This window comes from Electrona antarctica (genome assembly GCF_951216825.1).
Source record: "Electrona antarctica genome assembly, chromosome: 1".
NCBI lineage: Eukaryota > Metazoa > Chordata > Actinopteri > Myctophiformes > Myctophidae > Electrona > Electrona antarctica.
In genome coordinates, this window is record NC_136806.1 from 40,865,613 (window position 1) to 40,890,460 (window position 24,848).

General features: G+C 44.3%; 1 protein-coding gene across 1 annotated transcript in view; it reads left to right on the top strand.

Moving 5' to 3' along the window:
- Nucleotides 1-8,353: 8,353 nt before the first annotated feature.
- The window catches only part of LOC306920340 (cadherin-related family member 2-like), a gene marked incomplete at its 5' end in the record, with an annotated part of 34,773 nt that continues 18,278 nt past the window's right edge, over nt 8,354-24,848 (top strand). Inside the window, 7 exons of the mRNA XM_079497057.1 lie at nt 8,354-8,401; nt 9,680-10,210; nt 10,353-12,161; nt 19,642-19,731; nt 19,822-19,944; nt 21,212-21,355; nt 24,514-24,589. Coding sequence (XP_079353183.1) covers nt 8,354-8,401; nt 9,680-10,210; nt 10,353-12,161; nt 19,642-19,731; nt 19,822-19,944; nt 21,212-21,355; nt 24,514-24,589 — 2,821 coding nt within the window. The remainder of the gene's footprint in view (nt 8,402-9,679; nt 10,211-10,352; nt 12,162-19,641; nt 19,732-19,821; nt 19,945-21,211; nt 21,356-24,513; nt 24,590-24,848) is intronic.

The following is a 24,848-nucleotide window of genomic DNA, read 5'->3' on the forward strand; positions in this document are numbered from 1 at the left end:
GGAAAAAAAAACTACCCTCAGTGTGTAATTACTAAGTAATCAATTAGGAGGTGTGGCATAGTCAGAATTAATTCCATATATATCACAATGTGATGTCAGAACATGCAGATATCAGAAGAACAGGCCCTTTTATGCCCATATGGAGTTCTTTGTCAGACATGCCCAAATATGGAGTCTATGCAGATGTCAGAACATATTTGTAATGATGCAACTGGAGATTTCAGTATCTGCCTCTCTGTGTCCCTTTATGCCTATATATGGAGTTATGTGTCAGGCATGGATCTAAGACTATCTCTCGGGCAAACTGCAGTATGTGAGACTGCAGTGTTGTCTGTTCGGATGTGCTGGTGAACATCACAGGCACTCCCCAGGGCACAGTGCTGTCACCTTTCCTGTTCACCCTATAAACATCTGACTTCCGCTTCAACTAAAAGACATGTCAGTTGTCACCTACAGATGAATTTTTTAGATAACATTGCAGTGGTCAGCTGCATCTCAGGTGAATGTATCTCAGGTGATAACACTGTTGAGCACGCATGGTTAAGGAGGTAGTGCACTGGAGCAAGGCAAACCGCCTCTGGCTCAATGCTAGCAAGACCAAGGAGATGGTGGTAGACTATATGACATGACCAAGAGGCTCCAACATAAATGCAGAGGTAGTGGAGAATGTAGACAACTACAAGTTTGTAGTTTCCGAGTGCACCTAAACAGGTTGTTGGAGTAGTCTACTCTGATGCACTGTATTGTTCTCGAGAAGGCTCAGATCTTTTAGCGTATGCAACAGGATGCTGGTGATCGAGGAAGGGCTCCTTCGTGGGGACCTCACTGGAGTGGGTGGTTAAGGTGCATACAGCGAGGAAGCTGTGGGAGTATAAATTGGAACATTCCAATGTGTTTCTAATGATTAGTAAAACAAATCGACTCCAAGTTAAGTTAGAACTTGGTTTCACATAGCTGCCATTTTGGTAATATGCAAATTAGGGTTGTACAAATGTCAGATGCTGTGACACTTTGTGGTACTTGAATAAATGTTTCATACAATATGTTGAAATAATTCTGACCTTTATTACTTGCGCAAGCAGAGCGTGCAAGTAATGTTATCAGTCAGGTGCTACCACGATGCGTATGTCCCTTAGCAGCATATGATATGACATCATATGCTTGCACGGTACATACGGAAGCAGACCGTGCAGGTATGTTTTCCGTCATGCTACGAAGCGTATATGTCCCATGACGTGATGAAGATATGTACCAATGTCCCTTAGCAGCATATGATATGACGTCATATGCTGGCACGGGACATACGGAAGCAGACGGTGCAAGTATGTTTTCCGTCATGCTACGAAGCGTATGTCCCATGACGTGATGAAGATATGTACCAATGCCAGGGTATAATTGGTTTACGATGGTGACGTAATGATATGTTTCAGTGTCGGGTGGATTATTATTTTTTTCTTTAAATTTTTATCCCACGATTTTGTAACCCATTTTTTCACCCCTGTGTCAATTATCTAATGTGATCCTGGGCTCTCTACACACCCTCCGCCAACCTAGTCCCCATATATGGGGGACATGGGGAGAGCAACGGACTTGAACTCATGCTTCTGTGTCGGGTGGATTAAAGGGACATACGCATAAAACCACCCGAGTAACCACATTATACCACTAACCAACTCAGAAATTACATATATACATATAGACATATAGACATATGAGCATATGACGTGATGAATATATGTACCAATGCCAGGGTATAATTGGTTATCGATGGTGACGTAACGATGACATGTTTCAGTGTTGGGTGGACTAAAGGTAATGCCCCTATGTATACATGTATGTAATCTGATACCACTGCCATAACAGGCATAGGTAATCATTACCGTTCTTCAAAATACTACGTTTTTCCTCCAAAAGCAAGGTACGTAGCAAATAGCTAAACCTAATAATTCAATATTGCAAACGTTCTTTCACAGAGAGGCTGAGATTGTTTGTAGCGGTCTACAGTACTTGCACGCTCTGCTTGCGCACTAGTAGGCAATTTATGGCCTACTAGTGTGCAACAAGCAAGTAGGCACTCGACAGAGTGCAGTTCTAGTTGCATTTATTTTGAGTCTTGTATAGGCGGGGTTACTGGGTCACCTTCTCTTGGGCCTGTAGATGCTGTGGGCACAAAGGTCACAGGTAACAATATTGGCCTAAAGTGTTCATTTGAGTAAGAGGGCATTGTTTCAGTCTCTGGGGCTTGTTGTACCACTTCAGGGGGGTTGAAAGGGCATGGTCGAAGGTGATTCCGGTGGATTGTCCTAACGGGTCCTTCCTTCCCTTCTGGCCTGATCTGGAAGACTGGCACGCCGGGGCGTGATTGGTCGAGAACAACATAGGGTTGGGGCTGCCAGTGGGGTGCCAGCTTGCCTTGCTCTCTGCGGCGGAAGTTGCGCAAGAGCACTCTTTCTCCGGGCAACAAGGGTAGGTGTTTTGCTCTCTCATCATACCTGTCCTTGTCCCTCATTCTGTTTTCTCTGGTCTTAACTGCAACCTGTTTGTAGACTCTCTGCAGCGTCTGGTTGTGTTGATGAACCCAGCCTTCTAGGTCATGTCTTTGGGTCATTGCCGGTGCTCCTACGACCACAGGCAGGCGGGCATGTCGACCAAACATGACATAGTGTGGGGTCAGTCCGGTGGTCTCGTGGGTGGTGTTGTTGTACATCTGGAGCAGAGTCGGCAAGTGATCTGGCCAGTGTGCTTGGTCAACCTGACTCAGCGTTCCTAGGAGAGACAGAATAGTCTTGTTAAACCTTTCACAGGCCCCGTTTCCCTGAGGCCTGTAAGGTGTAGTTCGGATCTTGGAGCATCCGTAGAGGCTGCACAGCTGTGCTACCAGGTTTGACTCGAACGCTGCCCCATGGTCAGACAGGATCCGTTCTGGGCACCCCCACGCCTGGATGAGGTGGCGCCAGAGAACCCGGGTCGTAGTGGCTGCTGTCTGGTCTTTCGTAGGGATGGCCCACCCATACTTGGATAATAAGTCAGTTATAACCAACAGGTAAGGGTAGGTGTCGCCATGCCGGCCAAGAGATAAGTAATCAATTGAGACGAATACTGGACAACTCACCCCGGTGAGTTGTCTTCACTTTCTGACATGTCGGGGTGAGTTGTCTGTACTTTCCACTGGGGCGAGTTGGGCGAGAAAGTACGGACAGCTCACCCCGAAAGTCCAGACAACTCACCCCGGTGAGTTGTCTTCACTTTCTGACATGTCGGGGTGAGTTGTCTGTACTTTCCGTGGCACCCATTACAGTAGGCCTAATTCAATTTCGGATCTAACTAGAAATTGTTGTTGTTGTTGTAAAGTTCTGAAAATAGACTACTTCAATATCCAATAGGAACTATGTCACCATTAGTTCTAAATTCACGCCTTTTTTCCATTACTGGATACATTTTCCCTTTATTTATTTAGTTCTTTATATGATGATTTCCTTTTTTTCATTTCATAGAAGTGTATATCTTTACGTCTGTAAATGTTCTGATAAATTTAAACCGAAAGACCCTAAGTCTTAGTGCTTTTTGCTCTGCTTTTGTTTGAAATGTACCCTAGTGTGAAATAACATCATAATAATGTATGATCAATCAATCACAGTTCTAATATTCAGTAAAGTATTATTGTGCAATATTCAGTATATAAAAGAGCTCAAAGGCTACATATTCAGTCAGACAACTCACCCCGAAAGTGAAGACAACTCACCCCAAAAGTGGCCGAAAGTGAAGACATCTCACCCCTGAAAGTGAAGACATCTCACCCCTGGTGAGTTGTCTTCACGTTCGGGGTGAGTTGTCCTGACAACTCACCAAAAGAGGCAAAAGGGGTGAGTTGTCTTGTTACCATTGAGACAGTTTCCATGGGGTAAGATGTGAGAATTGGCACCAAAGGCGCCCTTACCTCTGGGCCACGTTTCTGTTGGACACAACTTGCGCACTGGGACCCCCATTCCTGCAGGTCAGTAATCATCCCTGGCCAGTAGAAGGTCTTCCTCAGTAGGGCTTCAGTTTTGGCCACTCCCATGTGGCCTGAGGAGTTGTGGTACTTCTCCCACAGCTCCTTGGTCTTGCTTGAGGGTACCACAATTTGAGTTCAAACCGGTGTTGCGCTCCTGCGCTCTCCTCTTCAACACACCTCCCTGGATGTGTAGGCGGCTCCATTCTCGCAAGAGGCGTCTTACCACAGGCAGGCTGTCCTTCCTTTCCTCTGCTCCTGGGAGGTGTTCTCCTGAGAATCATAAAACACGGGACGTGATGTTAAGACTGTCCATTGTGCCAATAGATGGTGTGGGCTCACATGAGATTTCCTTGATGTTAAGAGTGGCATTGGGAGGTGTATTTCTTAACTAGGGTATGATGTCAATTTCGGGACACATCCTCAGTAGTGTGCCTTTGAATCAGCGGGTGTTTCGGCCTTCAAACACTATACACCCTCATCAAAGGTGGCCAGCTAAAGGGTGATCAAGCCTTAGCTTGTGCCCCATGCCCAATCGTTAAGATTTGCCTCTCACGGGACTATGCAAGGCAGGGGCGTCCTCTTCCCTGAGCCAGCCATACAGCTGACCGCATACCTCATATGCCCTCATGTTTGAGGGGTTTGAATGGAGTTCTCAGATGTGTGTGTGTGTGGGGGGGGGGGGGTCATGTTCTTTTAGCCCAGCAAGGGTCTTTCCTTTTAATCCAGATCCACTGGCTGCCTCTTTCAGCTGCTTCAGAAAGTGTTCTGATTGTCTGCCGCAGAGCCTGTCCATGGATGCCAAGTTCCTTCACTTGGGCCAGGGTTTGGTCTCCATCCTGCCAGTTCTTCCACTGGTCTTCCGTTTCAGGGGTTGCCTCCAATTCCACTGCAGCCGCTGCGGCTTGGACGAATTCAGTCTCCTGCGGTAACCTGGACAAGATATCAGCGTTACGGTTGGCAGTACCTGGGCGGTATTTCAGTTCAAAATCAAAATTTGCCAGTTGGGCTGCCCAGCGCTGTTCAACAGCCCCTAAGCGTGCGAGGAGAGACTCATTGACGTGCCCCCCCAGGCACCGCTGCATCAGACGTTGGAACGTCGCTGGGCGGTTGCATAGGCCGAAAGGCATCCTCTGGAACTCGTAGAGGCCCATGGGGGTGGTGAATGCAGTCTTCTCTCTGTCCTTCGGGTCCACGTCCACCTGCCAGAACCCACTGGCGAGGTCGAGAGTGGAGTACCAGGCCGCTTGTTTTAGACAGGTGAGGGACTCTTCTATCCTCGGTAGAGGGTAGGCGTCTTTGTGGGTGAGGGCGCTGAGCTTCCTGTAGTCCACGCAGAAGCGCCACGACCCATCCTTGTTCTTCACAAGGACAATTGGCGCCGCCCAAGGGCTGGAGCTTTCCTTGATGACCTCTGTGTCCAACATGTTTTGGAGGAGCCCTCTCAGCTCTGGGTAGAGGCTTGGTGGGATCGGCCTGTAGCACTCCCTGCTGGGTGGTGCCGAGCCTGTGGGGATTGAATGGAGGACTGTCCAAAGTCCTCTTCTCCTGCTGCAAAGGCAGTCTTCCATCGCTGCAGCAGGGAGTCCATCATCTGTTGCTGCTCTGCAGACAGCCCATCACCTTTCAGCAGGTGGACTGGGTGCTGGTCTTCTGTGGTGACCTGGTTCACCTGGACGTCAACTTCAACTACCCCTGGGTCTGAAGCCTTCAACACCAGGTCCTTCTCCCCTCGCACCTGGCTTGCATCAACCTGGAAAATGTTAGCAAGGGGGCGCCGTTGAGGTATTAAGATGGGGTATGGGTTCACGTTGCGTATCCTTATGGGGAGGCGTCCTTTCACCACCCAAGCAACGGACCGGGCCACCTGCCATTCATCATCTCTCTCTGGGCCCTCCACAAGAGCGCAGAAGTCAGACCTGGGCCTCGTCCCGTACAGGTGTGTCCATAACACCATCTCGCTGTTGGGAGGGACATAGACTGGATCTTGGCGGGTCAACCGGGCCACTCCAACCTGTCCATCTGATGGTTCAGCCTGCGACACCTTCTGGCAGACGGCGAAGGCACGTTCCCACTCACCTTTGGCCTGTCGGGACATGGTAGCACCAAATGCCGTCAGCCCTGGGTGGACTCCCTGGAACAGTTCCTTCCAGAAGTGTGAGATCACGTTCATTCCTAGAATGCCCTTCTCAGCATTCAGGCACTCGTCTTTGACAATGATGACCCCCTTACCGGACACAGTGACCCCTCCCACTGTGAAATCCAAGATGGCGTACCCGGTATAGGGGATCCGTAGGCCATTGGCAGCTTTTAGGGTCTGTTCCCCACTGAGCCATTTTTGAAAGAAGGATTCGCTGAACAATGTTACTTGTGAGCCTGTATCGAGCAAGCAGGGTAATTTAACCCCTGCAACAGCTATTTCCACCCCTGGACACGTACCAATCATAGCGTTCTCCTCTGCTCGGTTCCCCTGGTTCCCCTCCCCAACCACTTGGCTCCCAGTGGCTGGGGCTGTTAGTTTAAATGCCTCTTCTCCTGTGGGCAGCGCCTCTGGATGTGGCCTGCCTTTCCACAGCCTCTACAAATGGGCTGGCCCTGTTGGTCCCATTCGAATGTCTGGTGTCGTCCGGGGGAGGGTGTATAACGACCCTCCTGAACTCTCCCTCTTGTAGTAGGGCGTCTGTACTCATCTGGGGCATTCTGTGGGGAAAGTTGCCCCACATCTTTCAGAGTTTCAGTTAGAACAGATATTTGGTCTTTCATTTCTTTCCTAAGTTCAGCTCTTACAGTCTCTCTCCACTCGTTTAAACTAGGAGCAACTGGGGTCTGTTGTGGTGGAGGCACTGAGACACACGCTGCGCATGCAGACTCCATCCTCTGTTCGGCTTCCAATGCTCGGGCTTCACTACACACTTCACTGAAGGATAATGTAGGGTTTCTACGCACCTGGCGTTGGAGTTCTTGTTGTACTGTGCTAGGTCTCAAACCCAGGACAAGCTGGTCTCGGATGGTCATCTCATCTTGAGCCGAGCCATTTGGTTCATGCTCTCGCCATATGGAGAATAGCTCCCGCAGCCGGAGAATGTAGGCGGCAGCAGTTTCTCCTTTCTGTTGGTGACATTAATTTTAAAGAATTGTGCACGGAGCTGGGCTACTGGAGTTACCTGTCCATACAGCTTCTGTAGCTCCTGTAGGATGGCTGCGCTAGTTGCACGCCTAGCTGGGTCTAATAGACGTATCTCTCGCTTTGCTTTGCCTTCAAGCGCTCCAAAAATAAAGTCTATTTTCTGTTCTTCATTTAACCCTTGTGCCCGCAGCATAGCCCGAACCTGCCCATTCCATTCTGAAAACCTCATTTTACTTGGGTTACCATTGAATTTTGGGATTCATGGGACCCCCATAAACCATGGCATCATCATTGCATTTATCAATGGTTGGCTTGCATTAACATTTTCTGACCTGGCCCCATCTTCTCGTGGTACACTAGGGCCTGCCCTTTCAGGTTGCATTACATTGTCGTCGGCCATTTTGCTCTGTACGGTGTGAATAAGGAGTCCTGCCAACTACGCCACTTATGTAACAGGTTTTTGAGAGAGTTGTACTACTCTAAAGTTCAGACTCCAGTTCACACCAATACAGAGTAAATGACACGACACAATAGGGGTAAAGTATAAAAGTACAAAATCCTTTTATTATAATCTAGACATATGAATCCATTCAACAGTACAATAATTAAATGCAAGGGTACCCTCTTTTAAAACAAAACAATAATAAATCACTTCATCAATAAATCACTTCATCAGCATTTAAAATAGCAAGCAGCAATTGATAAAACTGTAGGGAGAGAGTCAGTGAGTCAGGGGAGTTAGAAATACCACAGTCCAGTCCAGTAGTGAATCCGATCCGGGTTTTGCGCCTCGCCACAGCCGTGACGAGACAGCTAGTTAAGTTCAGTTCGATCCACATTCCACATTGTCCAGTCCGGGACTTCCGCGTCGCCGCTGTCCGGGCGACCTGACGCTCCGCTGTTGGACAAGGAGAACGACGTAATGAGTGACAGCCCTCTCACAACCGGCACTTTCAACTTTGACAACACACGCAGGCTAGCATTATTACTTTCCTTTAAAAAGGAGTAGGATGAGCATATCATTAATCAATCTCTGGTCTGCTGCTCCACCGCTGTCACAACATCTGGCTGGCTCCAGCACTTCAACACAGAAACGGGAACTCGAATCACTTTACTGTCACACTTAAGAGCCTTAACCCACAAACTCAATAGCACATATAGTTACTTTCCTTAATTCAGATGATAGAGAGCGTTGACATTGCAGAGTGATCAATCTCAGCGACGTGGAGGAGGCGATGAGGACATCGGACCCACGGTGTGGTCGAGAGGAGGAGAGGAGTCTGGTCCGCGGGCACAGCGTGGAGAGACGATGAGATATTTAATCTGGCCTACAACATGTAGGGATAAGAGGACAGAGAAAGGTCTGGCGTGATCCGACGACGGCGGCAGCAGGCACTGTCTGAGCACTGCAGAGAGAGAGCCGGGGTGGGATCTGTCATGTAAAGTGAACTACATGTGTCAAACTAATAGAACTACATATGCCATTATGTCAAGTCTGTTGTGCGCATGCGCACGCAGGTATGTGTGAGTTGTGGTTGATTGGCACATTTCAATAAAACAGTCAGTTGTTATGTAACCCCCGCAAGCGTTGGTCAGAGCGTCCTGTGTTCTAATCTAAAGTAAGATTACAAGCGTATGAAAACGTTACATGGTGTCAGAAGTTAACTTAACAGTTGGAGAAGGAAAAGAAGAGTAACTTTGAGACTTTTGAACGTGTGTGTGCATCGCTATGGCGAAGTTTCCCTCCCCGGATCAGTTGGATTTCACGAAGCCGGCAACCTGGCCAGATTGGAAGGAAAGATTTTCCCGGTACAGAGTTGCAACAAAACTGACAGCGGAGGCTGATGCAATACAGGTCAGCGCCTTAATATACTCCATGGGAGCAGAGGCTGAGCACATATTTAAATCGTTCACATTCACGGATGCACTAGATGCAGACAAATATGACCCAGTGCTTGCAAAATGTGACGCACATTTTGTCCCCAAACGTAACGTCATATTTGAGAGGGCTAGGTTTCACTCAAGAAACATGCTTGCGAAAATGTGGAAGCGTTTGTAAGGCAGCTCTATGAGTTAGCAGAAAACTGCGAGTTTGGAGCCCAGAAAGATGACAATTTGAGGGACAGGTTAGTCCTGGGAATCCGTGATAAAGGACTGTCTCAAAATCTACAAATGAAGGATGATCTGACGCTGCGTAGTGCAATTGACATGGCGAGGCATAGCGAGCTAATTAAAGGACAGAACCAAGGCTCATCAGACAATGTGGATGAAGTCAAAACCTTCGGACAGAAGGGAAGGAGAGACTATAAAGCAAGTGGAGCTAAAGCACACACTCCACACAGACAGAAAAACAAAAGGGGGAGAGGAAACTGTGGAAAATGTCACAGAGAACACAGTGATCCAGATCAGTGTCCAGCTAAAGGAAAAAGGTGGAGGCAGAATTGAGACGGATGGAGTCACTGGGCATCATAGAGAAAGTCACACAGCCAACGCAATGGTGTGCACCTATGGTCCCAGTGATAAAGAAGAACAACAAAATCTGAATATGTGTTGACTTAAAGAGGCTGAACGAATGTGTTGAACGAGAAAAGTTCATACTGCCTACTATTGACGACCTTCTCCCCAAGCTAGCAGGAAGTGCAGTCTTCACAAGCCTGGACGCGGCCAGCGGATTCTGGCAGATCCTTTTGGAGGAGGACTGTGCCCGGCTGACTACGTTTATCACCCCATGGGGTAGATACTGCTTTAAAAGGCTGCCTTTCGGCATCACGTCGGCGCCCGAAATATTTCAGAGGAAAATGTCGGAGCTGCTGGAAGGACATGAAGGCGTAATAGTCTACATGGATGACATTTTGATTTTCGGAGAAAACCAAAAGCAACATGACATGAGACTCAGCAAGGTTATGGAGTCCATCAGAAACTCTGTCCTCAAGCTCAACAAAGAAAAGTGTAAGATGTCTCAAACGAAGTTGGACTTTTTGGGGCAGGTGGTGAGCAAGGATGGCATTAAGCCAAACCCAGCGAGAGTTGCCGCTATCAGAGACATGAGCGCCCCAACGAACGTTCCAGAACTGAGGCGGTTCCTCGGAATGGTGACCTACATAGGTCGCTATCTGTCAAACTTGTCCACCTGTCTCCAGCCGTTGAACGAACTGCTAAAGTTTGACAGAGAATGGGTCTGGGGTCCGGAACAAGAAAGAACATTCACTGAGGTGAAATCACTGATCTCCTCAGCACCAGCTTTTAGTCTACTTTGACCCTCGGAGACCCACCGTCGTCAGCGCCGATGCAAGCAGCTATGGCCTGGGAGGCTTACTGATGCAGAACCATGATGGGACACTGAAGCCCGTGGCATTCTGTTCCCGTACTCTATCTGATGCTGAACGAAGATACGCCCAGATCGAGAAGGAATGTCTGGCGGGCGTTTGGGCGTCAGAACGTTTCTACCAGTATCTGTGTGGCCTAGAGTCATACGAGCTACACACAGACCATAAGCCACTGGTCACACTGATCAATTCAAAAGATCTGGATACGACACCCCTCCGCTGCCAGCCTCTCCTCATCAGACTGATGAAGTTCAATCCTGTAGCTGTGTATGTCCCGGGGAAGAACCTCGTCGCTGCTGATGCACTGTCGAGGCGCCCGCTACGAAGCACAGATCCGGGCAGCCTGGAAAAGGAGGTCCAGGCATACGTTAATGCCATTGAGGAGAGCGTAGGAGTCAGGAGGCCGGTCTTGGAGCAGATCATGGAGCAAACAGAGAAGGACAGTGAGCTCCAGTGTGTCCTGAGCTACATAAAGACAGGCTGGCCAGGTCACATCAAAAATGTGGCCATATTGGCGAAGCCGTACTTCCACAAGCGTGGAACTCTAAGTGAGCTGAATGGAGTCCTGAGACATGGCAACCAGATTGTTGTCCCATTCAGCATGCGCGATGACATGGTCCGGAAGGTCCACCAGGGTCACCAGGGGCTGACGAAATGTAGACAGTGCTACAATGATTCCATCTGGTGGCCAGGTATTGGAGATGATGTGAAAGAACTCATACAGTCATGTCGGCACTGCAACCTCAACCGACCCAGTCAGCGCAAGGAGCCTTTAATCACTACAGCACTGCCGGAGCTGCCTTGGCAGAAGATTGCAGCTGACCTCTGTGAGTACAAAGGCCGACACTACCTTGTCATAATTGACTATTTCTCCAGATGGCTGGAAATCCTCAATCTGCCGAAGACGAACTGTGAAACACTCATTGGGAAGATGAAGAGCACCTTCAGCCGCTGGGGGATCGCTTCGGAGGTCCGCACCGACAACGGGCCTCAATTCTCTGCGGAGCTCTTCAAGAAGTTTGCTGCAGAGTTCGATTTCCAACATATCACATCCAGTCCCTATTGTCCTCAGTCAAACGGCATGGCTGAACGCGCGGTTCAGTCAGCCAAAGCCATTCTCAAGCAGGATGACCCTCACCTGGCACTCCTGTGCTATCGGTCAACACCAACAGAGCCAACAAGAGAGAGCCCTGCTAAACTCATGATGGGCCGGAACCTGCGAACAACCCTGCCGACCCTCATGGAGAATCTGAAACCTGCTTGGCCTGATTTGGAAAAGGTCAGGAAAAATGACAAGCAAGCTAAACAGTCCTACGAGAAGTTCTACAACCGCAGGCACTCAGCAAAGCCTCTGCCGCCTCTCACCTGTGGTGATCAAGTACGTCTTAAGATCGACGGAGAGAAGACGTGGGCGACAACAGCGGTGGTGCAGCGTGAGGAGCCTACACCACGGTCGTTCACACTGCAGACAGGCCGAGGTGACACACCCAGGAGGAACCGGAGGAACATCCAGCTGGTCAACAGAGAGACTCCAGTGGAACCACCAGCGGAGCCACCAGCGGTCCCGCCTGAACCAGAACATTATACACCAGAGTATCCTGATCCAGTACCCCCGGTACTGTACACTACACAACCTGTCAGCAGCCACCCAGCAGCAGGTCTCGGAGGTCCTGTTGCCACCAGGAGCGGAAGAGTGGTGAAGCCTAACAGTCGCTATGTTAGTTAGGTTGTTTGTTACTGTAAGCAGAGATGGATGGCATTAGGGCAGAATAATCCCTGCCTCCTCTCGGGTTGTGGTAGTCCACCCACTCCCCTTAAGGTCAGTTAATCCTTGAAATAATGTTTACAGCTAATTTGCATGCTTGATGTTATTTGCATTTACGTTTAATTCATTAATCTAACTTTTGATGCATATGGTTTTGTAATTGAAAGAAAAAGATAAACTGAGGTATTTTATTGGTGATATTGCCTTTGTAAAAGACTTTGGGATTTCTTTACTTAAGAGGGGAGGTGTCATGTAAAGTGAACTACATGTGTCAAACTAATATAACTACATATGCCATTATGTCAAGTCTGTTGTGCGCATGCGCACGCTGGTATGTGTGAGTTGTGGTTGATTGGCACACTTCAATAAAACAGTTGTTATGTAACCCCCGCAAGCGTTGGTCAGAGTGTCCTGTGTTCTAATCTAAAGTAAAATTACAAGCGTATCAAAACGTTACAGTTTTCACTGGCGAATGAATGCCTTGACTCAGTCTGTGTCTGATAGGCTGCACACGCCTCGGTTAGAGCACCTGACAGGTAACAATACTGTGGCATAATGTTAAAATAAAACAATAAAACACAATATAAAGTTAACCATTTATCATGCTGCTCTACATGGCCCTGTGCATTTGTGACATTAAACCAGATGGCATTCTCCACTCTATGACATTAATCATTCACATTTACAGTTGGGAGATGACCAGACAGCAGCAGGCAAAGGTCTCCATCACTCGTAGGAGAAGTGCTGTCTGGTGAGTGTTGTCCATGTTGTCTGTTCAGTATCTCTACTGCTCCTTTCTATTCTGGAGGTAAATTACGTTTTATGGTAACTGTTAGAGAAAATGTAATTATTTTTGTAGATGTAGTGTGTGTAGTGTTTTAGTTAAAGGTAGTGTAAGTTATTGTTTCGAACTAAAAGTATTGTGCTGTCACTCTGTCATTGCTACTGAGTGTTCAGTAGGGGTCTCCCTGTCTCTCCAGCTCTTAATAAACAGAAAATAAATTTTCAGGTCTGTTTCCTCGAGCTGGGGAGTCAGGAAGACCCCTATACTGGACAAACGGACAAACGCAAGCAATGATTACTATCAGAATATAGATGTTTTTACACATATTTTAACAAAAATATCACTTACTGCAACTACAGCTCTGCTAAATTGTAGCAGGACCATACCAGTGTAATTTGTCTATTCAGAAATTTGGCCACATATTGTACGTTAATGTCGACATTTTTCTGTTTGTGTAGGCTTAGGCTATATGTTTTGCATTTTGTCCAGTCATGTAACTGCACACAATGAGAAAGGGCACACTGTGTAGGGCCCACAAAAAACTTTAGCTGTTACCAAACAACGTTTCGGTCCTTAGACGTTCATCAGGACAAAATACCTATTTTTGTGGTACCTTTCTGTGTACAGTTGGACTTCCTTTTTGTCCTACACACCTGCCGTCTATCACATCGGCTTAAAAATAAATAAATTCACCACCAGTCATTTAAAGTAAATAAGTGATGATGGTTAAACTGCACTGTGAAGCAGGATCATCAATATCCTACAAGGCTGAATTACCAATACTTTGCATGTTTCAAGACATTACTTTCAAGACTCTTCTTCCATTCCTTTTCAACATGAATGCAGTAAATGATGGTGAGAAAATAAAAAGAGCCTAGAAAAGTAATTTACAGAAGAATTATCTTGGTTTATGTGTTGCAGAAGTTTAAATATGAGAATGTTCTTTCAGAGTGCTCTGCTTTTGACATCATAATTTATGAATGGTCAGAGTAGATACTCATGTTTCCATTTATATCTTTCAATTGAACTTTGTATAGCCAATTGTCTCCACCAGGCCGTAGGCATGGGGAGAGAGTATGTTTTGCACTCTGTCCGTCCGTGTGTGTGTCCATCCGTGTGTCCGTACGTCTGTGTACAGCTAATCTCCGGCACCGTTAACCCGGTCGATGCCAAATTTTGCACACACACTCCCTGGATGCCAACGATGAACCTCTGCCCCAAATTTTCCAGAAGGGCCTGTTATAGCGCCACCAGAAGGCCGACTTTTGAAAAACACATTTTTGGATATTACTCCTCCAGATTCTGTCCAAAAATCCCGCAAATCGTTACACACTATCTCTATAGTCAAACCGGATCTGTCCGATATTTCATATTCCATCCTAATTGGCTAACATTGGTGATGGATTTATAATTAAGATAAAACCCATTTGTTGCATATAAAATGCAGAAGGGACCAAAGATATAAAGGACTGTATTATACTGAATTACTGAGCCACACAGGGCTAAAACTATAAAACTACTCTTGAGAAAGTACTCAAAAGTACTGATAAAATACTCAGCACCACAACTAGGCCGAGAGCCTATGACCAAGTTAACCATTAGCTTTTAGAAAAATACCTTGTACCCAATTAAAAGATGAAACCACCAGGAAGAAGGATTGTCCAGTCAGCAGAATATGGTTTAGTTCTATTCATTTTCAGATCAGAGAGACAGAACAGATCCGCATACAGCCAAATTACTCTCCCCTGTACCACCAAAAGGGCACATGGTAGTCTCTGACGAACAATTCATTACAAAGGCATTAATACTGTAGAATTACAATTGTTGATACACTTTCATTGGCTCAATACACAGTTAATTTCCACAATGCCACGCTGGCACTAGGTGTCGAACGCTGATTGGACCAGCACATAGATGATGGGACTGATATTGGGACAGCTTCCTTAATTCCGTCCTTGATGGCCATAGTCCGGGAAAGCACAGAGGCTGGCGTTGCTATGGCAACCTGAAGATAACATTCTTTCCCTGCCGTCTGTGAACTCTTCAACAGAGAAATGGCCTGCTATCTACTTTCTCACTAGGCATCAAGGTCAAATGCATGTAGTGTTTATCCAAATAGACCTCTCAATATGCCAGCTAACTTTTGACTGCAGGCAGACAGTATGGAGCCTAATAAGGAGTCAACAAGATATTAAATGGGACAGATGAAAACATATTTTGGCCATAAACATGGATGACATGACATTTATGATGATAAGAAGAACAACCCAGAGTAAACAGGCAGTAGGCTGATGATAAAACCGATGGTCAAAGGGCAAGATGAACACGGTCTGGGCCAAAAGGAAACATATTGACACCAGTCCACAAAAAATACCAATATAGCAGATCTACCAGATCCATCAATTGGCTTTGAAAGTTTACAGGATTGGCCCGTTTTGAACAAAAAGCCTCAAATCATGAACGCAGCGTGCAATTTACGTGAAATCTTTCACAGACTTGCCTACTAGGCTGAGGAATATATCCCACCCTTTTCACATTGGCCTGTTATAGCGCCACCAACAGGTGGATTTTTGCAAAACACATTTTTGGAACAAAATGCCTCAAATCATCCAATTGCCATCCAAGGCATGAGAAGAAATGGCACCCTTTTCACATTGGCCTAACCTGCCCTGGTGGAGACCTGTGCCCCGAGGGGCACTTTATCTAGTTTTTAACCCCTTTTCTCCCCAATTTAGTAGCAATTAAATCCTCCCTACACATTTATATGCTGCTCTTGTACCCTACTGGCACACCTGCCACCTGAGCTCAGTGGTACAGTGCATTGGTTAATTCATCCCATGTATAAACACGAGACCTGTTTCACCTAAGCTATGTGCTGAATACTGTCTTGATACCAAGCCACAACTATTGCATTGTACAATCAACTAGAAAAAGTGCCCCTCGGGGCACAGGTCTCCACCAGGGCAGGTCAGGTTGTGGCCTCCTGGTGGCGCTATAATAGGCCAATGTGAAAAGGGTGACATTTCTTCTTACGCCTTGGATGGCAATTCTCCATATTCAGACCACAGCCATCTTGCCAGCAAGGTGATACCTAGGTGACACTTCCCATAGAGAGCCCATTCATCCAAACAGAAAAGTCCTCTCTAACTATATTTAACAACGTCAAAAACACCAACATTGCAGCTGTAGGGAAAGCTTGAATTATCCTCTTTAAATCTGTAAAATATTTGTTTAATAAAAATCCACCGTAGACATTTTATGAGCTACTTCCTGTCACGAAATTCCTTGCAGATGATTATTTTCTAAGTATCAGAGTATGGAAGCGCTCGTTATCAGTAAAGCAACCTCCTGCTGCCTCAATAGTCAATGAGCTGCCGCCCCCTTCCTATACAAACCCATTATAATTTCAAACTCCATTTTAACCATAATAGATTAATGGAGCGGAGGCAGCTGAAATGAATATCAAATATCTAATACTGAATCAAGTAACTTAAAAACTGTCACATAAGCCTGAGTAGGCTTTTGAAAGTGAAATATTCCTTTAAGTACTACTGCCTCATTTAACTGCCTATATAAATGAGGTAGTAAATAGCAGCAGCATATAATAATGTTCCATAAAACACAAGATGCTGTGTTGAAGACATAGACAGACTGATTGAACTGATTCTCAACGAGAAATGAGGTCTTCAGTGGTCAAGTTAACACGTGTTTTTTCCCATTTAGTCTGTGTGGTAGAAATGGGGATACTTACAAGAAGCATCCTACTGTTGTACTGCCTTATTAGCCTCAGCAACGGTGAGTATATTCAGCTAACAATATAAGCATACCCTTTTTGTGTCTGTATAGCAGCATGTAACATTAAACTCTTTCTTTTTTCCCCCTAGCAAATGTCAGTCCTAGTATCAATAATACAGTTGAACTTGTGCGTGAGGATGTCCCCAAAGGTAGGTAGACAAGTTTTATTATTGCATTTTGATTTAAACGGTGACTATAAGTGAATGAAGTTATGCAGTCATTTAAATGGGGTGTAGGCTAAGTCATGTTTTTTGTAAAAAAAAAAGAAAGAAAAAAAAAAGTAATGTAAAGTTCAAATAGTAATCATTGCTATGGAGTGTTTATTCATTAACTGGGATCTCCCCATCTCTCTAGTTTAGTAAACACAGATACACTCAGTTTGGCATATCAATTGTATCCAATCGGGAGAGAGAACCCAACAAGATCATTTAGCATCTTACATTCTATAGTAGCCTATTCGAGTCCCATGGTCTTTTTAGGTTTTTGTTTCATCTTTTCCAATTTCACTTGTTTTATAAAGAGCTGAGGAGATAGGATGAACCTTTTAACTGTTTTTTAAAAACTTTACTACATTGATATGATATAGTCATATGTAAAGTTTACTTTGACATTTACATTACTTTACTCCCTGTTCTTTATAGATGGACTTGCATTTAATATTAGGGCAACCGATGCTGAAGGCGACCCATTGACTTATGGCATAAGTGGTCTCAGTATGGTCTATTTCTCTGTTAACCCAGCAACTGGAAATGTAACAGTCCAGAACGAGCTTGACAGAGAGGTAGGCGTACAGTAGGAAGGACATCTCCTTTGTGAATTTTGCTCAGTGCTCAGATATGTTTGGTCACAATATATAAAAATACTAGTTACTAAATAATAGTAAAAAGGCCTTTATTGAAATGTTTTACTTGAATGAAAGTAAAAAAAAGTATTGGCATCAAAACATACCTACAATGAGTACCAAAGTAAATTTTGTTTCTCACAAAAAAACATTATTCTTTTCGAAAACAATCAAGTATAGCCTAAAATAAGACTTAATTGGTTAATATGTTTGTAAAAATAACTATTAACTGTAACGACAACACCCTCATTCCAGAGATCCTCTAAAGGGCTTTTCAAACGGGCAGCGATGAACGCAGCCGTTGTCGCCTGGATCAACGACGGGTCTGCTCCAAATCATAGCACTTTTTGAGGCTATTTTTGAGGCTTATTCAGAAAACTCCAGACCACAGAAAATCAACTGAATGTTCAGGTTTTTTGGGTGCAATTGAGGTCAGAAAAAAGGGAGAAAAAATCACCAGACCTTTAATATAATTAGGCAGATTTTCTTATAAACAAGATTTTGTTTGTTTGTTACATTGTAAATGTATATTTCGATTTTTATTATCGTGAGAACGATAATACAATTTTTCGGGAATAGATAGATACTGCTTGGATTCCCCATCGATGATGTCACTGGTGGTGGATGGGTTTCTGAACGGCCCGCAGCCCTCCTATGGGACACAGACGGAGTAGGAAAAAAATTGTGGCATTTCATCATGAACATTAGTGAGGATATGAAGATAGGTTGAAAAGTGGTGAAGTGGTCCTTTAAGTTAAAGGACCACGTTAAAGTTAAAGTTTAACCATTTAGGATTGAGGCCTAAATCAAGTTTTCTGAAAAACTTCAAATATTGATTCAAAAAGTACGAAAATGTTATGCTGCTATATACTGTACCCAAAAGGGGTTCCCGTCCAGAAGGGTTGAAACACCAAAAGGGGTTCCCGTCCTGAATGAGTTAAGGGCCTATACGTAGTACAGATTCCTGTATTCCTTGCGAGCCTTTCTTATTTGATTGTCATCGCTCAATTAAACCTACATATACATTTTAATTAAGTATCGGAATAATCAGAACTCATCACAAGAGCACCAGCAGAGAGCAACTCAGTGGTCAGAGGCTGATTGATTGAAAATTGTATTCACAGTTTGTAGAATGGGTACAGTTCAAACGAAAGTACAGGTGTATACAGGAACAAACTGCTAAAACTTGTTTACATCAGGGTCCTCCATTTTCAATTCATCAGAACATTTAAAGACGTACAAAGGTCAGTTAGTTACATAACTTACATATCAGATCATACAAGCATAAATTAGATAGGGTAATTGTTGGTTACTTACTTTTTCCCATAACGTCACTGGTATTCAAGCTGAGTTACCCACACTTTAAACTGCTGTGTTTTTGCTCTAGGCCATGCCATCTGGTGAAACATACATGAAACTTGGACTTGTGGTCTCTGATGGCTTTACTACAGTAAGTTTAAATATACAGTAAGGGCAGATGGAATACAGTACAAGTGAGCATACCAGCTTTTTGCATTTCATATTATTTTGCTATTCACTGGTCCACTACGCTCTACCTTTCAGACCAGGAAAGAAATAAACATAATATTAATAGATGCCAATGACAACAAACCCATTTTTACGGAATCGGCATACAACAGGGATGTGGAAGAAGTAAGTTGAACAGCATTAAATATTTTTCCTATTCATTTGATTCTTCTGCAGGAAAGTGACCTGTATTGTGTATAAATTATTCTCAACGCAGTTGTATATGCATTAGTTTACGGCCCCCGCATTTGATACATTTTTGTTTATTTCTGGGACTCCAAATAGACAATATTGTAAGGCAAGTATGATTCCCACTGATGCCACGAATACCAAACGAGTCGCCCATTTACCAACTCGCCCTGGGCATACAGCCGGCGGATGCTTTAGCAGGTATTATTGACCTTAATACCTGCTAAAGCATCCATTGGCTCCTACTTATTTACCTATTTTTCTTTTCATTCTTTTCTTTACTTCCCATTGATCAGAATGTAGTTGTGGGAACAACTTTGTTTACAGTATTTGCAGAGGATGCTGATGAAGGAGTTGCTTCTGTTGTGAGATACAACATTGACGAGGTGATAGTATTTACCAGACACCTTAAGATAAATAATTGACTGGATTAATCTATATGGAACTATAAAATGCTTTTACACTATGATTTATAGGTTATTCCAGGTGATGGAGTGCATCCTTTTGCCATTGATGCGTTTTCCGGTGCAGTCACATTAGCAGAAAGCCTAAATTACACCGCTCTGAGCACTTTCTACCGAATAAAGATAAATGCAACTGTAAGTATTTTTCTTATCAAAGGATATTGCATAGAAATTTCCCCTAAAGTCTTTCCACATATTTTTGCAGATAATTCATTATCCTTAGGGATAGACTTTAGCTAATTTTGTAAGCGTTGCCGAGCCATGAGGCCCATAGGGGCAGGAGCCTATGGGCTCCATTTTCGTCAACGCTAAACCCCTTATCCCTAAACTTCTTTGCTTTTTTTTACTATTTTGAAAAAACATTTTGGAATAGTTCAACTAGCCAATCTACACTGACACGTTGTGAGCTTGTAGACCATTTCAACTATTCAAAAATGTTTTGCAAAATAGTAAAAAAGGCAAAGAAGTTTAGGGATAAGGGGTTTAGCGGTGACGAAAATGGAGCCCCATTCCTTAGCGTGAGGCAGCTTGATGTACTGGACATGACGCTAGTATGTCGCAGGGTCTTACCCCAATCCAACCCTAGTATGTCGCAGGGTCTTACCCCAATCCAACCCTAGTATGTTGCAGGGTCTTACCCCAATCCAACCCTAGTATGTCGCAGGGTTTTACCCCAATCCAACCCTAGTATGTCGCAGGGTCTTACCCCAATCCAACCCTAGTATGTCGCAGGGTCTTACCCCAATCCAACCCTAGTATGTTGCAGGGTCTTACCCCAATCCAACCCTTGATGTACTGGACATGACGCTAGTATGTCGCAGGGTCTTTACCCCAATCCAACCCAACCCTTGATGCTGAGTGCCAAGCAGGGACATGACGCTAGTATGTCGCAGGGTCTTACCCCAATCCAACCCACCCCTTGATGCTGAGTGCCAAGCAGGGAGGCACTGGGTCCCAGTCTTTAGTATGACCAAGTTAATGTTCTCTCAAATATGTGCATTCCAACCATTGTACACACTGAGACATAGTGCAGCATGTAATAGATCCAAATAATGTACCATTAAGACGCCCTGAGGGTGCGACCTCGCCCCAAAGGTCGTGCACGCATCCGCCTGGGTAATGGCAGACTGCTGGGCGGGCGCTGGTGCTTTGTCATGGGGGATCAGATCAACGTATGGAATGAATTCTGTATTGGCTATACAGTATATGGAGTGTGTCACGAGGCGTGATGGACGGACGGACGGACGGACAGACTGACTGACAGGTTTTGCAGGTTTACATAGTAAACTGGCAATCATGTAGCATATTAGGCTAAGACTGTATTAACCAACTCGTGGATTTCCTGTCGCTTTGCCCTGGCTGTAACCTTTGAGCTACAGTGTCTCTTTATGTCCCATAACAGGACAGTGGAGGTCTCCTCAACGGAGTGCAGGTGTTTCAGTCAAACGTCGCCTTTGGCTTCATCACCGTCATAGACGTGCCAGACCTTGACCCACAGTTTATACGACTACCTTACACAACCTCAGTCACAGAGCACTCCCGCGTGGTAAGTCAACTCAATATACAGTACATCTACATTATACTTGTGGGGTTTATTAAGAGAAGCTGTTAATGCCACCATTTATTCTTTTTCAACTCCAGTATTTGAATAATGCTTCTGTGAAAGAACCAATAAACAAAGTTATAAAAAAATATATATATATACAGTACATCAAGGTCTCATTAACTTTGGACTAATACTCCTATATACAGGTTTAATGTTTGTTTTAGTTCAATGTTTGTTTTAAAAACGCCATTGACAATGAAAAAAAATATTTCATCTTGTCCTTAACAGAAATATTAAATGCCATTAACAATAAAGATAATCTAATGTTTTGTTTTTTTTATTTCCTTTTCTGCTAAGCAACAAGCTATATATGCTTAGATGTTTTCTATTTCTATTAGGATAAATTTGCACGACTAAACGGAAGTGTGGAGGAGTCTCCACTTCCGCTTTATATTTTACTTATGACAGCTCTTCCGTTGCTCCAGACTGTATGACAGAAGTATTTGGAAATTGTGAGAGGCAACAGTCTGGGAACGCGAGACTAGTTGGTTGGCCTCGTGACATCAAGTGTGTTGCATATAAAATGCAGAAGGGACAATTAATGATTTACTAATGATAAAAAGGACTGTATTACTTTATTACTTCGATAGCCAGAGCTGAAACTATAAAACTGTAAAAATACTTTTGAAAGTATTTTGAGTACAAATAAATACTCAGCACCACAAGTCTAGGCAGAGAGCCTCTAACAATTTACAAAAATGGATTTAAACCTTTTAGATGATAAAGTTAAGAATTAGCTTTAACAGGAATACTTTTAAGAGAATGATCAATATCCAAATGTTACCTTAAGCAGGAAATACTCTTTAGAAAAATACCTTTAAATACCCAATAGAATAAATGAATCCACCAGGAAGAATGATTGTCCAGTCAGAGCAAATATGTTTTTTGTCGATTCATTTTCAGTTCGGAGAGAATAGAACAGATCCCACATACAGCCAAATTACAAAATGTCTCTCCGGCGTGCCACAAAATGGACACGGTATGTATATCATTTTAATCAAGATTTGAGAAGGCTACACAAAGCAACGTGTCAAATAACCAAAGGAAGTTCAAACAATCACATCCTGTCCAAACCAGGAAGCATAATGTATGGGATATGTAGTTAATCATGTAAATGTAGTTCATAATTTAAGTTAAATTCAACCAGCTAACGTGACTAGCAGACAACTTGTCTGCTCTGGCAAAGCACCAAGGCCGAATAACAGGGTGTTTTCCACAGACACGCTGGGTGTTTTAGCAAACCGGAGAAAACAATACTTTATCAGCACGCCGGCTGGGGGGAAGAATTAAAATCGGTAGGACACAGGGCCTGAGATATGAAAGGTACAGGACATGGGGCATGAAGATACAAAGTCATTGGGAACATGGAAACTTCCATCCACAAAATAACAGATCTACAATAATTCAAAATTATCCATCAACGTGACATCATCAGGGATGGATGTATGGAGATCCCTGATGTCATCATTATTAAGCTCATATATGGAGATCCCTGATGTCATCAATATTGGCCAGCAACTCTACATCTGACCTCAACCCCTTAGATCTCCATTGTTCTGTTCTGACATTCCATATATTGATCCTTCCCCATCCATCCTTCCTCTTCGATGTCTCCCTTTTGACTGATACCTGTCCATTTAAACTCGCGAAAACTAGTTCTCAACAGGCCCGAAAATGAATGTGGGTATGTGGGGATGTGGGGATGCACATGCAGATCCGACACACCAAAGGTCCGACATGCGGAAAAAGTCAAGTGCTTATCAGGGTGGGAGGGGTCCCCTGTTCTAATATGATTATTTTGGTCAGGGTGGGAGGGGTCCCCTGTTCTAATATGATTATTTTGGGGGTTCACGGCCTGAAAAGGTTGAGAGCCACTGGTCTAACTGACTAAATTGAGCAGTGATTTTAGCTCCTAAAAGGTGGACTGATAATCTAGTTCTACCACCTGAAAAGTCTGTCTCTCAAGACAGACTGTTGACTCATGTCAAGACTCAAGAGGGCGCTGTATTTGAGGGGCGCTAGCCCCTCCTAATACAGGTTTAATGTTTCTCTTTAGTTCAATTATGTCATCTCTTTATTGTTAATGGCATTTAATGTTTGTGTTGGCACCGTTTGTTTTATATCACCATTACATCACCTAATCAACATGAGATAGACTTTAATATAGCACCCCTCACTTCACACGGGTGTGATCTTTCCTTTATATGCCGATGGGTTCTCAGATTGCCTGAAAAGAGATGTGCTATCACTGAGTTTACATATACTGCTTGTTATAAGCTTTGGGCTTGTTTTTCTGTACAGTTGCTTGTAAATATTGGTAGTTGGAGGTTTCAGGTTTTGGGGCTTGTTTCTTAAGTGCAGTTACATATTTGGGCTTGTTTCCTAATTCTGGTTAAACGAGTGGTTCTCAAAAATGTTCATGTCGGACCCCCAACAAAATAATATGTATTTGTCCACAGAGCCCCCATCGAAAATATTTTGTGCCAGAATGCTGTACCAGATTTGTGTTGTTAAAATGTTTCGAAAAATATTTAAAATGTATCACTTTTTCTTTTTCAAGGTCTGTTTGACAATAGTAAATTGACGCCTTTTAATATGAGTTTGAAGATCCATATAGGGTTAAACTGCTCATGTGGCCTATAGTCGCTTCTTTTGAGCTTGAGCCTGGTTGCTTTTTTCTCTCGGAAAAGCTGGCAACACTGATACTGGGCATTTAAGGCTCATTCATAGTCTGGATTTTCGGTGGTCAGGTGACCTGCATCGCTCCGGGGGTGAGCTGACCACCGGAGCTGAAATAACGTTGAGCGGTGGTGAGTAAAAACAGAGAGAATGGCTGGGGCGGTGGCGGTGGTTTGCTTTTCACCGCGGCTTGTGACGTCATGTTGTAGTTCGGTGGTCACCTCACCACCAAAAATCCAGACTATGAATAACGCTTTACTTGTGTTTATGTATTATTGCACTCATGTCAAGCACAGTTGCTGTGAATTTGACGTGAACTCGTTCAGCCTAGCTGTACTTCAGCAACCGAGAATTTAGTAGCCATTTGTGTGTTTGTGTGTAGACTTCTTCAACTGACTGGTTTATTTTTGTATTGCCAGGTCGACTCTATATTTCAAGTGTTGGCCATAGACCAGGACACAGGAATCAACGATCGTATCACCTACAGCATTGAATGTGAGCCTCAACAACAGTATTGCAGTTATTGCAGTTTAAATCCTCTAATCTTAGTAAAACACGCCTTAGTTGCAAATGGACGTTGACTGCTTTTTCCCATCTACACTATGGCCCTTATTTATCAACGCGTTGATAAATAAGGGCCCAAGTCTCTACACCAAAAATAACCGATCTACAGTAGTCAGATCTACTATTTTTGGATAATGTTCATTGTTCCCCCCCAGAGTACGGATGCTGGGTTAATTGGATGAATGATAGG